Source organism: Anser cygnoides, chromosome 1 (assembly GCF_040182565.1).
Source record: "Anser cygnoides isolate HZ-2024a breed goose chromosome 1, Taihu_goose_T2T_genome, whole genome shotgun sequence".
NCBI classification, from domain to species: Eukaryota; Metazoa; Chordata; class Aves; order Anseriformes; family Anatidae; genus Anser; species Anser cygnoides.
This window is the reverse complement of record NC_089873.1, coordinates 104,054,790-104,074,616: the sequence shown is the minus strand read 5'-3', so window position 1 is coordinate 104,074,616 and position 19,827 is coordinate 104,054,790. Positions and strand designations below refer to the sequence as shown.

The 19,827-nt window shown below is 44.5% G+C and overlaps 2 protein-coding genes across 5 annotated transcripts in view; both read left to right on the top strand.

Annotated features, from left to right (window-relative positions):
• The window catches only part of TEAD4 (TEA domain transcription factor 4), a 59,944-nt gene extending 57,076 nt beyond the window's left edge, over positions 1 to 2,868 (top strand). For 2 of the 3 annotated variants that reach the window (XM_048054452.2, XM_048054449.2), the window contains 2 exons: positions 593 to 745; positions 2,628 to 2,868. In XM_048054452.2, coding sequence (XP_047910409.1) covers positions 593 to 745; positions 2,628 to 2,741 — 267 coding nt within the window. In that variant the 3' untranslated portion in view covers positions 2,742 to 2,868. Of the gene's footprint in view, positions 1 to 592; positions 785 to 2,627 lie in introns of all 3 variants that reach the window. The other variant, XM_048054451.2, reaches the window with a different exon arrangement.
• A 12,762-nt stretch (positions 2,869 to 15,630) lies between these two features.
• The window catches only part of TSPAN9 (tetraspanin 9), a 185,985-nt gene continuing 181,788 nt past the window's right edge, over positions 15,631 to 19,827 (top strand). For both annotated transcript variants that reach the window (XM_067005214.1, XM_067005209.1), the window contains exon 1: positions 15,631 to 15,790. The gene's annotated coding sequence lies outside the window, so the exon portion shown is untranslated. The remainder of the gene's footprint in view (positions 15,791 to 19,827) is intronic.

Here is a 19,827-nt window from a genome sequence, read left to right as displayed (position 1 = left end):
AGGCTTATCTCAGTGCTTGCATACTTACAGCTCTAGCAACAGTGAAGCTGCATAATTATGCATATAACTGCTGTCAAAGAAATGTTTTCTGACACCACTTTCAGCTGCTAAGAGAGCTGCTCTGACCTGCTTCCTGCTGCTGTCTTTCTCAAAGCAGCAGCCATGTGCAAAACACCAGATGTTCTGGTGTCAGCAGTCAGTTCAAGCTATGTTCTTTCCCAAGACTCATCTCTAGTCATATGATAGACATGCCTAGAGTCTGGTTATAGATTTGCATGATGGGGTATTTAGGTCAGGGAAAGGTTTTGTGGTGTATGGGAAAGGAAATCAAGCTCTTGAGGTGAAAGGAGGTAAAGGGCATCTAAGAGTCTGCTATGAAATGATACAAACAAGCATCAGTTTCTGCTCAAAGGAAGATGGATACAGGAGCTAAGATGTGTATGTAAACCAAAAAAATCCCTCTGTGTAAGGCTGTCCAGAAACTCTCATAAGGAGGAACCTTGAAAAAGTCATTGTGTTTTTTTCTGTTCTGAGTCCTTTTATGTGATTGTTATTGATGTGACATATGCCCCTTTTCTATTTTACATTGCAGACAGAGTATGCACGGTATGAAAATGGACACTATTCCTATCGCATTCACCGTTCCCCTCTTTGTGAATACATGATAAACTTCATTCATAAACTCAAGCACCTTCCTGAGAAGTATATGATGAACAGTGTGCTGGAGAACTTTACTATCTTACAGGTGGGACTTTGAACTGTTTTCGTTGGAGCTTGGAAACATGTAAGCCCCATGCAAGAGTTCACTGTTGTGAGTCAAAGCAGATTCCTTTTACAGCTCAGCATCTAATTGTAGTTAGTGTTTCTCATGTGTATTGCACCTCAAGACAGGAGCTCTAGAGATCGTAGCTCATGCAGAGAAGCAGTAGAATTTGAGAGGCCTGCATAACAGGGAAAAGAAAAGAAAGATAAAGGGAAAATTGATGAGGTAGAGACATACAGGAAGGAGAAGGATGTGAAGTCATAGTGAAGAAAGTACTCATTCCACTATTAGATGGACATTGAGGTCCTGTCTGTGCCCTGGTACTTTTTGCAAGTTAATTAAGCAAGAACACTGTTAAATGACCATATAATTTTGTCATGGGGAGAGTTCTTCACCCAGACCTGGTAGGAAAAAAAAAAAAGTTGTTTCCTCAGTACCATCCTGAACTTTGAAAGAATATCAAGGCAAGTAAAGGAAGAGACATGTTAGGGGAAGCTCTATGACACATTCATGAATCGCTGCAACCTCTAGGTAGTGCAGTACTACAAGGCTACAGTAACTAGATTGCATTAGTGTCTGTATTATACCAGGAGTCTTTCCTGGCTCGGATGCAGCCTAAATTTGGGAAGAGGGCAAAGTCATCTTAGAAGGTGGATTATCCTAGTGGACTGTGAGTTCTGTGCTCGCCTCTACAAGATGTGTCGCAGATCTTTGCCCAGAAAACCTGAAGATGGGTAAGTGGAAGAGATTCTAGAGGCTGTAAAGAAGGGAAATCAAGTGGTGTTCATTCCATTCTCTGGAGGTGCTGTGGGACTTCAGGCAACTCATTGCTCTGATTTGTGGCTCATGTATCTTGGCTATAAAACAAAGTTAATAATATCATTATACATCTGAGGGTATGAGGTAAAGGAGGCCTTACTTTTCTATGTTTCTACTAAGCTCTTTAGCATCTGGAAGAAAAGATAAGTATAAATGCTAAAGGTTTTTTTAGATGAGCAAAGGCATGAAGTGGGCAGGGACAGAGAGACTGAAAGCATGTATGCTGTCATTCATACTGAGAAATGCTGTAACTGCTTTCTGCATGTGTCATTCCACATTTAGGCCAGTGCTTGCTGTAAATTTAATGAACAAAATTGTCATATATTTATACTTCATCTGGAGCTTTATGTTTTCAGTAATCTCATGTCCTTTTCTCACCTCCTGTCACAGAGAGGCATATCTCATGTGGGTGCTAGCACAGCCTTTTATATATTACCCTTGTAGTCTTGCAGTCCTGCTTCCTGAACAGCATGCTGAGAATTTTCTACCCCTGACTGGGGAGCTGAAAAATGGTCACTCGTAATATCTCCTGTAAAATGAGATATACTCTCTAATTCTCATGTTCTGTGCCTACCACTGACAAGCAGGATCAGATGGTGGGAAAGAATTGTTCATGGCTGTGGTATACCATCACATGAGCAGGAGTGGATGTGCAACAGGAGATGGCCTCTCTAAACCCAACAAACAGAGCAAAAATACTTTTCTGCAGATCCCTTCTCTGATGAAATCTGTAACACCAGGGGGTGGGGAGTAGAGTGGACCTGCTTCCACTTGTGTGGTTGCTGCTTGGTCACAGCCTTCTATTCTCCTCAGTAGACTCTGCTCACCTCCCTGTCTCTTCACTGCATTGTAGTCCTGCTGCTGCAAAAGTGCTTTCCTTGGGGGTGTGTGCACATAGATTAGGGCATGTGGTGGCTGAGTTGTGCATCATTCCTATGGTTCTGTTCTTTGCTTATTAATGACTTTTTGCTCTATGTGTTGGAATATGTAAGCAGAGAAACAGCAGATGCCATCTCAGCTTCTGTCTTCTTCCTTTTCTGTCTAGGTTGTGACAAACAGGGACACACAGGAGACCCTGCTGTGCATAGCATATGTTTTTGAGGTGTCAGCTAGTGACCATGGTGCCCAGCATCACATCTACCGGCTGGTGAAGGACTAGAGACTTATCTGCCCTGAGTCATCCATGGGATGCATGCCTGAGGAAAAAGCCCATGCTTGAAAATCCCTTGTTCCCTCATACCAAACTGAAAAATAAACTGCAGATACTGTGTATTTTCAGAAAAGCACCTCTGAGCAGTTTTATGATTCGCAGTGTCAAATAAGTTTGTATCTCCAGGTTTGTGCAAATAGGAAAAAGGCTTGGAGTCAAAGAAGCAGGCAAATAACTTATTTTCACCCAAACAGTGTCCTCTGGAATGTATTCCTCACACTGGAAACCAGCCCTTAGAGCACACAGTAGGTGTGACTGAGCATATAGAAAGAGCAGTGTGCATGTTACACCTGGTCTGAGTGTGTGCACGCATGCATTCATTTGTAGATCAACACATGCACAGACATGCTTACCAAGCATTTGCATAGATGCATGTTCATTTAGACATGCATGGGAACATGCATGTGTGTTGAGATTTCACATAAAAACTACACATCTGCCTGGATAGCTGTCCACCTCAGTAGATGAACAGTTACAGGCTTATTCAGCCTTCCTCCTGTTAGAGGCTAGACATGGTTTCTATCTCTTCTGTGCATGATGATGAGAGACCAACCATTCTTTTGCCTTTAAAGCTGGCCTTTAAAATGCTGTTATGCTTAGAAAACTGTGTGTGTTAAACCATGTTGTCTTGCCCAGCAGATTTCCTCCATGCGTCAAGTCTCTTGTCTTGACTGACTAAAATAATTCTTGATGATTTTGCTTCAGTTTTCCCCATGTAGTTAGCACTGCTCAGTGAGCTAGAATCTGCTCTTTTCTTGTGCACCAGCAAAATAATTGTTTACAAAGATCAACTTGTTACACCTGTTGGTTGCAGACAGTGAGGTGCACAAGTATTACCAAGAATGCCATTTGGCCAGCAAATCACAGGAAAATTATGAGAGAGAACAGTGAAAAGAGGTTATCTTTCCACGTTTCAAAGGCAATCAAACCCACTCTCTCTACTTTATTTGTAAACAGAGATTGTTTACTCAGGAGGCACTGAAAGGCAATAGCCTTAGTCCCCACAATGCTGCTGATGGTGGGGAAGAGGCAGCCATTCGTGTTACTTTGAGGGAGGAGGTGGATGGTGTGATGATCTCTGGCAGACACTGAACAGGCAATTTATTGGGTGGCCAGGCACAGTCCCTTGGTACAGATTTGAATAGATAGTGTTACATCTGCTCTTTCCATAGTGCATCACAACACCACAGAAAACACCTCACATTTGTTTCAGATGTTTCCATCCTTGGATTTTTGGTATAGAGAAAAAGACTCACTGGTACTTGAGGCATTTGAGATACTGTCTGAAATAAAATGTTTTATTGGAATTCCAGAAGGTAAGGACTTCAGATACACACATATGAAATCTGACTTGCTTAAAGAACCCATAAGCTTATTGATACTCCTTTCTACAGCTCTCAGTGTGCTTGTTAAAAGGCTCTGTGGACTCCATGAAGATACTGTACAAATTTTCCCATAGCAAATGTAGATGCCTGCAGACCTGCATCTCCACTCCAGCTTCCAATCTGTCTTCCTGTCCTTTACAATGTTTAATTTGTGCATTTGAATTGTAAGTTGTAATCAGTTATGAGATAGTCCAGAAGTCTTCTCACACTTTGACAATTTTGTTTCCTGCACACTTAAATCTCAACTCCCTTCAGAGTTTAAATCTTTCACTGCTAGAGAATGTTCTTCCGATGCTTTACAGAGTATTTCAAAGTCTACGTCTTCACTGTTTTTTTCATAAGTGTTGCTGAATATTCCCCATCCTGTTGTTGAAATTCATGAGAAATGCTAGCCAGCCACCTTCCAGTGTGTCGTTAGCATCACTGCTACTTGGTATATTAGATTGGAGGTGGTGTGGAAGACTGCCATCCTTTAAAAAATATTATTATATTTTATAAACATAATCTGCTATTGTACTCAAATACCTCCTCAAAAATTTTCACTAAGCTCAGAGAAACCATGAGCATGTTGTAAGAACAGGTACTTTCATCACATCCTCTTCTTGTTTTTGATGGATACTTCTTTCACATCAACTCTCAGCTCTTTCACTTTCCAGGGGTTCTCAGGTTTTCCCCACAAGGTACTTTCAGGCAATCCGCTGCTCTAGATGTTTGTTTCAACAACCTATTTTTTCATCAGTTCTTCTTGTTTTTTCTCCTCGACTGTTTTACTAGTTGTGCATTCTCTTACACTACTTTAAACAAGGATAATGGTAGCTTCAGCCACTCCCTGCAATGTCTCTAAGGAGGAGCCTGTTGATGCCTTGATATCAACATGGTTTTATTTTGAAGCTGCTACTAAGAGCAATTGCTACCTCGTAAGAGTAGAGAAACGTGGTGTTTTCTTCACTGACTCAAATCTTCACTATTCCTCTGGCTCTTTGCTGCCAATACTATAGAATTTCTTTCTCTGAACTGTTTTCTAAAGCCTGTGTAAAACTGATTCAAGACTATAATGCTGCCCCTAGGTTTGTAATACTTAGTTTATGAATTCAAATTGAAATGACAAATAATGAATTGAAATAATTGAATGCAATAATTTCTTACTCTCTGTTGAAGCTGAATGAGTTGATTCCTCCCAAAGAATTCATATCCAATCAACAGTAAGGAACAAACTACTAAAATTTAACTTATAAGTCAAATTATATAGACAAGTTACTCAACATTTTTTTTGTCTCAGTCTTCACCAACAATTGCCCCTTCTACACATCCCAAGTAAAAACATTTCAAGTCCGGGACTGGTGGAATGAAGTCTCACCCACTGTAAGAGAAGATCAGGTTCAAGTCTATCTGAAGAACTTGGATGTGCATAAGTCCATAGGATGCAATGAGATACACCCCAGGGTCCTGAGGGAACTAGTGGTTGAAGTTGCTAAGCCACTATCCAGGATACATCATAGGCTGGAAAAGACCTCCAAGATCATCTATTTCCAACCATCCACCTACCACCAATATTACCCACTAAACTGTGTCCCCAAGTACAACATCCAACCTTTCCTTAAACACCCTCAGGGACGGTGGCTCCACCACATCTCCGGGCAACCCATTCCAATGCCTACTACTCTTTCTAAGAACAAATGTCACCTCATTTCTAACCTAAACCTCCCTTGGCACAACTTGAGGCCATTCCCTCTTGTCCTATCACTAGTCGTCTGCGAAAAGAGGCTGACCCTCAGCTCCCCACAACTTCCTTTCAGGTAACTGTAGAGAGCAATAAGGTCTCCCCTGAGTCTCCTCTTCTCCAGACTAAACAACCCCAGTTCCCTCAGTTGCTCCTCACAGGACTTGTGTTCCAGGCCCTTCACCAGCTTTCTAGCCCTTCTCTGGACACAGTCCAGGGCCTCGATGTCCTTCTTGTACTGAGGGCCCCAAACTGAACAAAGTACTTGACGTGTGACCTCACCAGAGCTGAGTACAGGGGGACGATCACCTCCCTGGTCCTGCTGGCTACACTGTTCCTGATACAAGCCAGGATGCCATTGGCCTTCTTGGCCACCTGGGCACGCTGCTGGCTCATGTTCAGACGAGCATCGACCAGCACCCCCAGATCCTTTTCCTCTGCACAGCTTTCCAGCCACTCTGCCCCAAGCCTGTAGCCATGTTGAACGTCAACCCATTGGCCTCTGCCCATCGATCCAACCTGTCCAGGTCCCTCTGCAGGGCCTTCTTATCCTCCAGCAGATTGACACTTCCCCCCAACATCGTGTCATCTGCAAATGGCTTTGTTGCCCATTCTGCGTGCATTAGTGTAAATGCACTTCAGTTGCACCTTTTGCTCTCACTGCCAACCCTGGCATTTCTCCCCCAGGTTTATCTCTAATGACCCTCATTTCATCCATGTCCCCCTTTATAGCTAGTTTAAAGCCCTCTCAAAGAGCCACGCCATCTCCTGGTTTAGGATATTTGAGAAGTCATAGCAGTCTGGTGAAGTTCCAACTGACTGGAAAAGGGGAAATATACACATTTTCAAAAAGGGTTAAAAAGAAAAATCTGGGGAACTACAAACCAGCTAGCCTCACCTCTCTGCCTGGTAAGATCATGGCACAGATCCTCCTGGAAACCACGTTAAGGCATACAGAAGACAGAGTTGGTTGGAAACAGCCAATATAGATCCCCAAGCATAAATTATGCCTGACTAGTCTGGTGACATTCTATGACAGAGTTACAGCATTGTTGGACAAGGGAAGAGCAACAGAAGTCATCTACCTTGAATTGTGTAAAGCTTTGGATACAGTCCCCCTCAACATCCTTGTCTCTAAATTGGAGGGACATGGATTTGATGGATGGATTGTTCAGCGGATAAAGAATTGGCTGGATGGCTGCATCCAAAACATCATAGTCAATGGCTCAATGTCCAGGTGGAGACCACTGATGAGTGGTGTACCTCAGGGTTCTGTACTGGGAATTTTATTGTTTAATATCTTTATTAATGACATGGTGGGATTGTGTGCACCCTTAGCAAGTTTGTGGATGACACGAAGCTCAATGGTGAAGTTGAAACTTCAAAGTGAAGGAATGCCATCCAGAAGAATTGTGGCAGGCTTAAGGAGTGGTCCTATGTGAACCTTAGCAAGTTCAGCAAGGCCAAGTAAAAGGTCCAGCACCTGTGTTGAGACAATCCCCAATATCAACACAGACTGGGTGATGAATTGATGGAGAGCAGCCCTGCAGAGAAGGTCTTGAGTGTACTGGTGGATTAAGAATTGGACATGAGCCAGCAATGTGTGCTTGCAGCCCAGAAAGTCAATTGTATCCTTGACTACCTCAAAAGGGAGAGACTCTTTATCAGGGTGTGTAGTGACAGGAGATGGGGCAGTGGTTTTAAACTCAAAGAAGGTAGATTTAGTTTAGATATAAGGAAGGAATTATTTAGTATGAGGGTGGTTAGATGCTGGAAGAGGTTGCCCAGAGAAGTAGCAGATGTCCCATCATTGGAAGCGTTCAAACTTGTGTGGATGGGACTTTGAGCAGCCTGGTCTTGTAGAAGGTGTCCGTGCCCATGGTAGGGGGTTTGAATTAGATGATCTTTAAAGGCTCCTTCCAGCTCAAGCCATTCTGTGAATCTATGGTTCTAAGTTTAGCACGGGAAAATTTTGATATGGGTCCTCCCCCCCCCCCCCCCCCCCCCCCCCCAATAAATAAATAAATATCTGAAGTATGTTTTCATGTTGATTTAGCTATGCACACTGGGCTTGAACTGGGAGAATGTACACTAGGCTTGAACTGGGATAATAAAATGGTAAGAATTATTTGAAATATAATTCAAAATGTCCTTGAGAAATAACAACAAACAAACAACAAGAGACAGATGGCAAGTGGAAGGTAAATTATCAGAAAGGTAATCAGTACCTGAGAGGGACTGAGAAATAAGAAGCTTTGTACACATGGCATGATCCAAAACTGGATAGCACAGAACACTGGAACTGCAAAAGGTCAGATGTACAAATACAAAACTTCAGTGACAGAACTGAATGCAGGAGCCAGAGTTGGATGAAAGTCTCACAGTGTTACCCACTCAGCAATATGGAGACATTCACTGGGGGATGAAGATTTCACTGCCTGTAGAAGAAGTGATGCAAGGTCCTACAAAGGGTCTTTTATTTGGCCTGGCACATGACTGGTCCTGAGGATTTTCATCTTCAGTTTTCAAACAGAAGACCAGAATATAGTTATGTGCAAAGTTCTACTGGGTATGCTTCATATGCAGATGCAATTTCTGTATTCAGGTAAGCACAAGCTGCACCAGGACTACCCTTACAACACACAGCTCTGCAGTCCCAGTGGGTGTGGACAATCACTTTGATGTGGAAGAGGGACTAATTGTTAACTAATGTTAACCCCATTAAATTATCGCATGCCAGTTGCTCTGTTGTAACTGTCTTAAGTGCAGGTTCTTATCTGCATGAGAGAGGTCCGTCACAGAATGAGTCTTTACTAGACGTTACTGGGGAGCTGCTGACTTGATACCTCCTCCACTTTGGGGCTCGTGACCTGCATTTAAGACAGAATCATGCAAAAAAATGAAGAGGTGTGAATAAAGAGAATAGCAAAGATGATGCCATGAAGTCACAGCTGGGGAAAGATGGGTTTGTTCTCATTCTGGTAAGAGGGGTCCATTTTATTTATTTACTAATATAATGAAGATTTTCCCTCCTAATCTTGCAGACCCGGTACCCAGAAGAGACTGTTCCTAAGTACTGTGCAGGGCTAGTGCAGTTAATCTTCTCTATGCAAGTGGCTAGTAAAGGACAGCATCACTTTTTACACCTATTAAGCAACATCTGTACCTTTTTTCTGTGCATGAATTTCCTGCTGTGGCTACTGTCTCCAACAGAAATAATGCCTTCAATATGTGACTTCCAAACAGCAACAGAGCAAGCAGACTATTTTTTGGAACTAGTTGCAGTTGTCAAAATAACAGTATTCTCCATTGGACACTGCCAATACCTTTTCATAAGGTCTGGTGTGGCTGGTAATCAGAGTCAGTCAAGCCTGGATAAAGTCAAGCCAAGTCCTTTAAAGATCTAGAAAACAGAGTATCTCAAAATGTTTGCTGTTCTCTGCTGTACAGGAGAAATTCATGCAGACGCAGTCTCGCTCATTCTCATCAAGTGTTATTTCTAACCACAGAATGGTGGGAAATCAGCCAGGACCGAATTAATTACTTTTCTGCAACCCAAGAAGTTCCCACATTTGGCCAAATAGGTATGAACGGCACCAACTGACTATAGTTCACTACTGATGCATGCACCGGCCTATGCCAGCTCCATCTAGTTCCTTCCTGATTTTTGAACCAGGTGTGGGGCAGAAAACAAATCAAACCAACCTATCTAATAATAAAATGACTGACTCTGGGGAAAAGTATTTTTGGCAAACATAGACAATAAATATGTTTTGAAATTGAAACCTGTCCAGAGAAAGGGCAGTGCTTAGTTCCAAGCAAAGGAAAATTGCTTATGTGTATTAGAGCTCTTCTGCAAATATGAGCCTGGTGTCTTGCATGCATCCACTGCAGTTTTATACCAGCACAACAGATGCCATGAAGGATTCCCAAAAGGAGATGAGGACTCTGCTTAGCCCCTTGTTTGATCATGAATAAAATCAAGTCAGAACATCTATAAGATGTTATCAAAGCAATGAATACAACTGAAGTGCATCTACACTAACGCATACAGCATGGGCAACAAAGAGGAGGAGCTGGAAGCCATTGTGCAGCAGGCAAACTACAACCTAGTCACCATCACTGAAAGGTGGTGGGACCTCTTCCATGACTGCAGTGCTGAAATGAATGACCGTAAGCTCTTCAGAAGGGATGGGCAACTAAGGAGGGGAGGTGGCATCGCTCTCTGTATTAGAGAGTGTTTTGAACAGGTCACCTCGAATGCAATCACACAGCATGTGCAAGACAACCAGGGGATCAAACCCAGCCAGCATGGGTTCATGAAAGGCAAGTCCTGCCTGACAAACCTCATCTCTTTCTATGACTGGGTGAGCTGCCTGGTGGATGAGGGAAAGGCTGTTGACGTAGTCTACCTAGACTTCAGCAAAGCCTCTGACATGGTCTCCCACAGTATTCTCCTGGACAAGCTGGAAGCTGGAAGCCCATGGCTTGGACAGGTACACTCTTTGTTGGATTAAAAACTGGCTGGACAGCCGGGCCCAGAGAGCAGTGGTGAACAGAGTGAAGCCCAGCTGGTGACCGGTCACGAGTAGTGTTCCCCAGGGGCTGGTGTTGGAGCCCATCCTCTTTAATATTTTTATTGATGATTTGGACAAAGGAATTGATGCACCCTCAGTGAATTTGAAGACGACACCAAGTTGGGGGGAAGTGTCGATCTGCCAGAGGGTAGGAAGGCCCTGCAGAGGGACCTGGACAGGTTGGGTCGATGGGCAGAGGCCAATGGGTTGACGTTCAACATGGCTAAATGCCGGGCCTTGCACTTTGGCCACAGACAGCCCCATGCAAACACTACAGGCTTGGGGCAGAGTGGCTGGAAAGCTGTGCAGAGGAAAAGGATCTGGGGGTGTTGATCAATGCTCGTCTGAACATGAGCCAGCAGCGTGCCCAGGAGGCCAAGAAGGCCAATGGCATCCTGTCTTGTATCAGGAACAGTGTAGCCAACAGGACCAGGGAGGTGATCGTCCCCCTGTACTCAGCTCTGGTGAGGTCACACGTCAAGTACTTTGTTCAGTTTGGGGCCCTCAGTACAAGAAGGACATCGAGGCCCTGGACTGTGTCCAGAGAAGGGCTAGAAAGCTGGTGAAGGGCCTGGAACACAAGTCCTGTGAGGAGCAACTGAGGGAACTGGGGTTGTTTAGTCTGGAGAAGAGAAGGCTCAGGGGAGACCTTATTGCTCTCTACAGCTACCTGAAAGGAAGATGTGGGGAGCTGGGGGTTGGCCTCTTCTCACAGATAGCTAGTGATAGGACTAGAGGGAATGGCCTCAAGTTGCACCAGGGGAGGTTTAGATTGGAAATGAGGTGACATTTGTTCTTAGAAAGAGTAGTAGGCATTGGAATGGTTTGCCCAGGGAGATGTGGTGGAGCCACTGTCCCTGAGGGTGTTTAAGGAGAGGTTGGGCTTAATGCTTAGGTTTTGTGAGTGACATTGGTAGTAGGGTGATGGTTGGACCAGATGATCTTGGAGGTCTTTTCCAACCTTGATAATTCTATGATTCTGTGATTCTATGATCTCCACTTGCAAGGCTCCCTTTCTTAGAAACTCACCAGAAGAAACCAGATAGTGTATCAGACTAAAAGCCAGCTGCAATTTTGCTGAAAACAGTGGAAAGTTGTGAGAATTAAAGTTGTGTTTTTGCAGTGGAAAATTCCACTAACCTTTTGTATTCAGAAGTGATTTTTCAGGCATAACAGTGGCGTAACAGTGGGGAGTATGTTAAGCAGATCAAGAGACAGTGGAAGGTCCCACTGTTCCAAAATAAGGAGGATGGCTAAGAAAAACAAGACAAGCAGTTGTGGAATCAGCAAAAAGAAAAAAAACACGGGCCCTTCCAGCCAAGAGAGAAGAAGAAAAAAGGGGAAAAGGAGATATTAAAGGTTGGTCAAATAAAATTGTGCATATATGGTATAGTAACAAGCATCGAGTAGGTTGTGAACAGCTAGTATTAAGCCAATAAGGAAACAGGGGAGGAATCAAGTGTCAGGTAATAGGGGATATAAGTTTATGATACACTTCTGCCGTGTGTTCCTGCTTGCAGGACTCCCACCATTGCAATCATGAATAAAAGTACTACTTCACTGATATCCTTGCCTGAACCTGTGTTATTTATTGGTTGCGGATTGTTCCTCACAAAGTAAACACCAAAAAGCAGCACATGTTAAAAATGAACTAGCCTAGTTTCAAAAGGAAAGTCTAAACTGAACTCTAACCAACCAAAAATAAATGAGGATATCAGTGTCTTACAAGTGTAATTTCTTTTGGGGCAGAAATAATAGAAAACACCACCTAAACCTGTAACAACTTGCTGTAAAATCAAAGGGCAAGACAGCAAAAGCTGATTCCACTAATCACCGTACATCCACAACACTAGAGCATTAGATGATTAAGTGAAAAACACAGGGATCTAAATGTCCATGGTGCAAAGCAGTTCAAAATTTTTCATTCAGCTATGGCTCCTTTCTTTTCTAACCCATATGCTTCCATTTACCAGCTTTCATTTCTGCAGCTACAACTGCTTGTGGAGTCATGTTAAACTCAATTACTGAACTGATTCCACTTAGAGATAGCCTTCTGAGATAAGATAAAATAAACCATGGGTCTGAGCAACACAGAACTCGGCAAGATAGGAGCCCCTCCCTTCAACTTCACTTCAAAGCAAAAAGAAACATTTCAGGTAAGATGAGTTTATTTGAATTCTTTCATTTATCTGTGATGAGGGGGTGGGAACTTCTTAAGTGGACATTGTCAATAAAGAAAACATGTAAGTAGGCTTAGAGACAGAGGTAGGGATTGAACTAAATCTCTTTCTACTTCTGTATCTAGACCCAATGATCATTTGTTCCTTGAGTATTACATACCAGCTTTAGCCTTTGGCATAATGGCTTCCCATTGACTTTTTCTTCTCTATTATTCAGCTCATTTTTCATTGGTTCTTGGACTAGATGAAGGGGATGAAGAACTTGAGTGGTGATGGCAAAGAATAAGAACTGATTCAGACAGAAGAGAATGCCCTCAAACTTGTGTGAAAGATATAGTAGAGGCAAAGAGAACATGTCCAGTGCTGCTAAGGAGTAATGCTGCTTCATCAGTCCTGCATCACCAGTCTGCAGCAATACCAATGGCAGCATCAACACCAAGATAACCAGGCTGATCACGTACCACCCCACTTCCCTCACTTCTCAGCACTATGGTAAGAACATTTGCTCATGAATATTGTCAAAGACCAGGTGCTGGGTTGCCAGGATGTAGTGAAACCCATTGTGGAACAGGGAAGCTTAACCATATATGAAATATTGCATGTCAAATCAAGCAGCTGCAAGTCCTCAGTGGGACTTCAGACTGGAATTGCTGCTGGATGGCAAACTCCCTGATCCTCAGGAATGCCTCCACCACTGTCTTCTTCCTCTGAGGACTGAGAGATTGACTTGCGTTTTTGAGTTCCGAGTCTAGATTACGGTTATAGTATTGTGCACTGATTATTCAGAATTTGACCTGTTATGCAGAGGGTCCAGGTGACTAACAATCCTAGATGACTAAAAACTGCAGATAATAATAAAACCATGCTAATTACTAAAATTTATGTGTATAAATAACCTGCATTATTTACTAAAGAAAAAGTATAACAAGTTATGCTGATTGTTAATATTTTTATGGAATAATAAAGCTCTAGTTATAACCACAACCCTGTGGCCAGTCCTCTTTCTACCAAGGATCCCTAAAAAAACCTGCCTGTCCCTGTAGTGTTGCATGACAGACATTATGCCTGTATTTCCATAATCTGATATAATGATTCAGCAAGTAATCAAGACTCCAGATCCATGATCCAAGCCAGTTTGGGCCACCTAAATGAGTCACAAAGTACTGGTGCTCATTCTGAGGAAAACAAGCAGTGCCTCATCATGTCCTTCAAATGGGCAATATAGCAATAATGAGGGAAGAACCTGCTCTGAATATAACAATTCTAGAGGGTCTAGATGGATGATCTCTTTCTGCTAAAGACAAGACATTTTCGTCCTTTTTCCCCAAATTTCAGTACGTCCTCCCTGTGAATAATTTCGCCAAAGTATTCAGTACTGTTGCGATGCATAGATTCAATGTTTGCTCACATTGGAAATGTGTGACAGCTAGTTGAAAGCTAGTTGAAACAAAAGTATAAAGAGATTATTTTACTAAATTTACTAGCATATCAAGAAGAGATCTGCAGCCTAGTGCAGTATCCTTGGTAGAATGTGATTCTGCAGTATCAGTCACTCCAGTCCCCAGTTTCAGTGATCCTCAAGTTCATACAAAGTTCTGAAATAGCATCATTTTCTACCTTCTTTCCGTGATAGAGTTTTGAATGATGACTTGTTCTCACCTATTCCTTTTTCACTTTAACTAGAACTATAGATATCCAGTACCTTTGGGTATAAAGCTGCTTGTACTAGCTGTCTCTGCTAAAGCAAACAAATGAACAAAACAACAACAAAGAGCAAACAAAACCAAACTCAAACTTGTTCTCCCTTGCCAGTATTGGCTTCTTGTATTGTTCATTTTTGAGGAAGTGGTTCTTTATCTCCAAGGTACACCCTTATTTAAGCCTGAGTTATTTAAAGATTGAGAATAATTCTGGAATGAAGATCCTTCAGTTCTCAGGTATATTGGGAGTTACTGCATTAGAGCTACAGCAGAAAGGAGATGGAGCTTTTCTGGAGCCTAGAAATAAAGAGCCAAATCAAATCCCCTTCACAGCTCTCTATCACATGTTGCATTGCAAAACAGATATCCTTCATTGCTTGCTGTAAGGCAAACACATAGAAACATTTGTGTACATTTGTACATAAATAAAGAACAGAACACTGCTGCACATGCCTCTCTCCTGGAGACAGGAGCAAACTTGGTAGTTGTATTGTTGGCAATATGATGACCAGGATGCTCAGAGACTGCTGCAACAAGCAGTGTGTAAGAATACGCAAAGAACAGAATGGAAAGTATGAGAGAATATATTGAGGTGAACATATCCTTGAACTAAGAAACGTGACAACAATAGTGCCATCACGGAAGAAAGTAAGAGTACACAAGGGATTTAGGAATGTGAAACAGCTTTCTTCTGTGGTAGTACTTATAGAAGAGCCTTGAGTTGCTCTACACACACTGTAAAATATAGTACCCTTCAACAGCTTATCCTCTGTGCTAGAAGTCACAGCAATATTGACTGACACAGGCTTGGAGCAGCTAGCAGCTTAACTGTTCACGGCTTAGCATGGTTACTACCCCTGCCCTGCAGAAGGCAGTAGATGTTCAACTGCAGGCCCCTCAGGACAGTAGAGGCAGCTGAGGGAGGGAGACGGTAGGTGCCCCCCCAGCCTTCGAATGGGTAGACCTTGGTGCAGCCCCCTAAATCTGTGAGGGTCCAAAAGGGTGCTGCCCCTGGCATCCATTTTGGGGATGCCCAAGGGGTCTCCCGTGCCGGGCACCTCGGGCCAAGGGTGAGCAGATTCCAGGCAGAGCTCTCAAAAAGGGGATGTGGTGCGGGATAGCACCGAATCCAGCCGGGTCGGCTCCAGATGCGCGGCGCTGGCGGAGCGAGCCCCGCTGGGGGACGGGGCCGGCGGAGCTCCCTCCCTTCCGCGGGGCTGGAACCGGCCCCTGGGCAGCGCCCCCAGCTCCTCCCCGCTCTGTAGGGCCGGTCCGAGCCCCTCCTCCCGTTTCCGCTGGCAGGAGCTGGAGCCGTGTCCTGCCGTGCCTGTGCAGCTCCCTCAGGACTCGGCCCTATCCGGCTCGGCTCGGCCCGGCCCGGCCCGGCCCAGCCCAGCCCGGCCCAGCCCAGCCCAACGCGGTCCAGGGACGTGCGGGTGAGCCCCGGCGGCGCGGGGTGCAGGGAGCCGGAGGGAAAAGTTGCGGGCGCTTCCCGGCCTTGGGGGTGGGAAGAAGCGGGGCGGCGGGGGAGAAGCCGGTCGCGGGGGGTGCTGTGCGGTGCCGGAGTTCCGGCCTGGCGTTTAGAGGCGCTGGGGAGCGGCAGGGACGCAGCGGGCGGGTGGGGGCCGCCAGAGGGGTGAGGGTGGTTCGCAGGGGTAGGGAGCTGCGTGCTGAAAACAGTGACACCGACCCACCTCCCAGCGTCTGTGTGATTTCTTTTGCGGAAGCAGGAAAGTTAATGTAGAGGGACAAGACGAGCCCAGTGGCTTCTGTGTACACGGTCCTGATCTTAGCCAGGGAACTTGTAGTGCCCATCTTTCACCGGAGCAGATGGCTTCAGCCAGAGAGTTCTCCCTGCCACGGGGGGAAATATGCCTACAGCAGTGCTGCCCTGTATGAGGAGGGGAGGCGTGCTTTCTCTTCCCCTTGTACAGCCCCTAAGGCTGCAGCACGATGTGAAGATGCTGACCCGAGCTGAGCCTTGGGTCGGTGGGAGCGGGGAGAAGTCCCTGCAGGAGGCAGAGCACAGGTGAGATTGCCCGAGAGGTGAGATAGCACGGGGGGGAAGCCCATGTTGCTGGAGGGAGAATACAGTTCAGGGAGAAAGCCGAGGCTGCTGGATGAGCTGACAGCTCTCAGAAGCTGCCATTGAGGTGCTTCCTGCCTCCCCCCTTTGTATGCAGAACTTGGCTCTAGCTTTGTCTTTTCCTGTTCAAGCTTTTGGAAACTTTTCTCCATGAATCTTGGGTGTTTACCTGTCACCCTGCTTCTGATGTGGGCTGGCAGCTCCGTGACCTCTGCCTCTCTTGAAAAGACTGTCAGATCAGGAGATTTCAGATGGGCAGAGAGGAGGACCTGTGGTATGGAGATGCTGTGTTGGGGAAAAACTAGAGTGCAAGGGTAAATAAAGCTGTATTTCCTTACTTAGTACTACTATCAACTCTTGTTCTGCTTTTACGCTGTATAGTTTTGTGGTTTGAACAACAGAGCTGGGAATGTGAACATCTGAATTTCTTGCCTGACTGCACTGAACTTATTTTAAGACTTTTGGTGGGTCACTTGGGATTTGACTGGAAAAAGTTAGGTATTCTCCAGAAGAACCATGAAAGTCAAATTGTGCAGCTTGTTTGTGCTGTAATTCCCAGATGGACTTAAACTTTACCTTCGCCATGTAGATGCAAACATTTGGCATATTATTGTAGCCAGTTCTACTATTGTTAGTAGCAGGTGCTATAGGTAGTTTTAAAGTATAATAATTACTGAAGAAGTGAATTAATATGACTTATGTCAGCACAGAATATGGGCCAATCTTAGAACTTAAAATATTTAAAATGATTTCAAAAGATAATTTATCAATGTGGTATGTGTGTGGCTGATAACATCAAGGAAGTCACTTTTCATGCTTCTATGCCATTCGTTTCCATTTTGCATTTTACTGAGCTCCAGAAATGAAAACTGATGAAGGTAATATAGCTTCTGTCTCCAGATCTTTTCCTTTCCTTCTTTATTTTTAGACCGGTGCTGTTCATGTTGCAAATCCTCCAGACAAGGCCTTTTTTTCTAATGGGGCTGGAGAACTTTTGGCAAATTTCGTTTGGGGCACCTCTACTTTCTTTAAAACTGAATAATTCTAATTAATAAAATTGCATGAGAAGACTTCAGGGTCAGAATATAACTAAGGTAGCATCACTTGCATTATTCAGACAAAGCTCAGATGTGCAAGCGATCCTATTAATATCTCTTGAGGAGGGTAAAAGGGTAATTGTGAATGTTGATGTTATCTTAGATATCATGATTATTTTACCAGAAGATATTGATTAGAGATGTGTATTTCCAGTTCATAGTACTGAATGAGACAGATGCTGGGAATGGGATGGCAGACACTGCCAACCAAGAGTCTTGATTACCAGGCATGGTTGTGGTAATGAGGTAGGTCCGAGGTCAAGTTGGGAAGTGAATTTGCAGGTCAGGTTAAGGCCCAGTGATAGTAACCAGGGTCAGACACAGTCCAGTTATCATGGGGCAGGTCCATAGTGATGCGGTAGGTCTGAGGTCAAGCTAGGAAGTCAGTCTGTGGGTCAGAGTGTGGATCAAGTGGGTCCATGGCCAGACAAAGGCACAGCTGTGACAAAGCTGGATACAGACACACCTACAACATAGCTCAGGCAGGGACTGAAGACCCAGAGCTGAGCTGAAATGGATCCCATAGACCATTTGGCATAGCGGTTGTGGAGGCACTAGGTAAGGCTGATTCAGGTCTTTAAAGGCCTTTCAGTACTCTCAGGGCCCTAATACAGTACGAGGACCTGAGACTGAGAAATGGGCTTGTTCAGCCTTGAGAAGAGAATGCTTTGATGAAACCTAATAGCCTTCCAGTACTTAAGAGAGAGTACTTATCAAGAAGACAGAACTACAGTCTTCTCAGCAGTGCATGATGGTATGATGAGAGACAACAAACATGTTGAAACAAGTCGTACAAGACAGATATAACAAAAAACTTTTCCGCTGTGAAGACAGTCAAGTGTTAGAACAAGTTGTGCAATGTCTGTCCTCACAGGCTTTTAAGACCTGAGTGGATAAAGCCCTGTACTGACTTATAGCGGACCATGTGTTGAGCATCATTTGGACTAGATGACCTCCTCATGTTTTCTCCAACGTGAGTTTCTGATCTTAACATAAAGCAGCTGTTAGTTCTGGGAAGGAAGGAGGTATTTGTATGTGAGACTATGGCAGTATTTGTAAGCACCAAAGATAAAGAATCATAGAACGGTTTGGGTTGGAAAGGACCTTAAAGATCATCTAATTTGACCCCCCCATGCCACACCTTCCACTAGACCAGGTTGCTCAAAGCCCCATCCAACCTGGCCTTGAACACTTCCAGGGATGGGACATCCACAGCTTCTCTGGGCAACCTGTCCCAGTGCCTCACCATCCTCACAGAAAAGAATTTCTTCCTTAGATCTAATCAAAATCTACTTTCTTTTAGTTCAAAGCCTTGTCCTCAAAGCCTCCACGTCCTATCAAAATACTCCCTGTTCCTCTCCTACCTTCTTGTAGGTATTGGAAGGCTGCTATAAGGTCTCCCCAGAGCCTTCATTTCTCTACACTGAACAACCCCAACTCCCTTAGCCTGTCTTCATAGGAGAGGTATTCTAGCCCTTTGATCATCCTCATGTCCCTCCTCTGGACTCACTCTAATAGGTCCATATCCTTCTTTTGTTGGGGTCCCCAGAGCTGAACGCATTACTCCAGGTAGGGTCTCACAACAGCAGAGGGGGAGATTCACCTTCCTCAACCTCCTGGCCGTGCTTCTTTTGATGCAGCCCAGGATACGGTTGGCTTTCTGGGCTGCAAGCACACATTGCTGGCTCATGTTGAGTTTGTCGTCAACCAACACCCCCCAGTCCTTCTTATCAGTGCTGCTTTCAATCCAACCTGTTTTTGTGCTTTGGATTGCCCTGGTTTCAGTGCAGGATCTTGCAGTTGGCCTTGTTGAACGTCATGAGGTTCTCACAGGCCCACCTCTCAAGTCTGTCCAGGTCCCTCTGGATGACATCCATTCTCTCCAGCATGTAGACCACACCATGCAGCTTGGTGTCATCTGCAAACTTATCAAATACGATGAATAGTGATCCTTGAATAGTTGATGAATAGTGATCCCAGCTTCCCTGGGCCCCTCTTCCCTGCAGGGCTTTGTCCCATGGTACTCTACCAAGCAGATCACTGAAGAGACCAAAGTCTGCTCTCCCAAAGTCCAGTGTCGCAAGTTTCCTGTGCACCCTCCTTGCTGCTGTCAGGATCCTAAACTGCACCATTTCATGGTCACTGCAGTCAAGGCTGCCCTTGAGTTTCACATTCCTCACCAGCCCCTCCTTTTTGGTGAGAATGAGGTCCAGCATAGCCACTATCCTCGTTGGCTTCTCTATGAGGAGAAAGACAAAAAGCTTTTAGGATGGTGATATGTTGCTAAAAA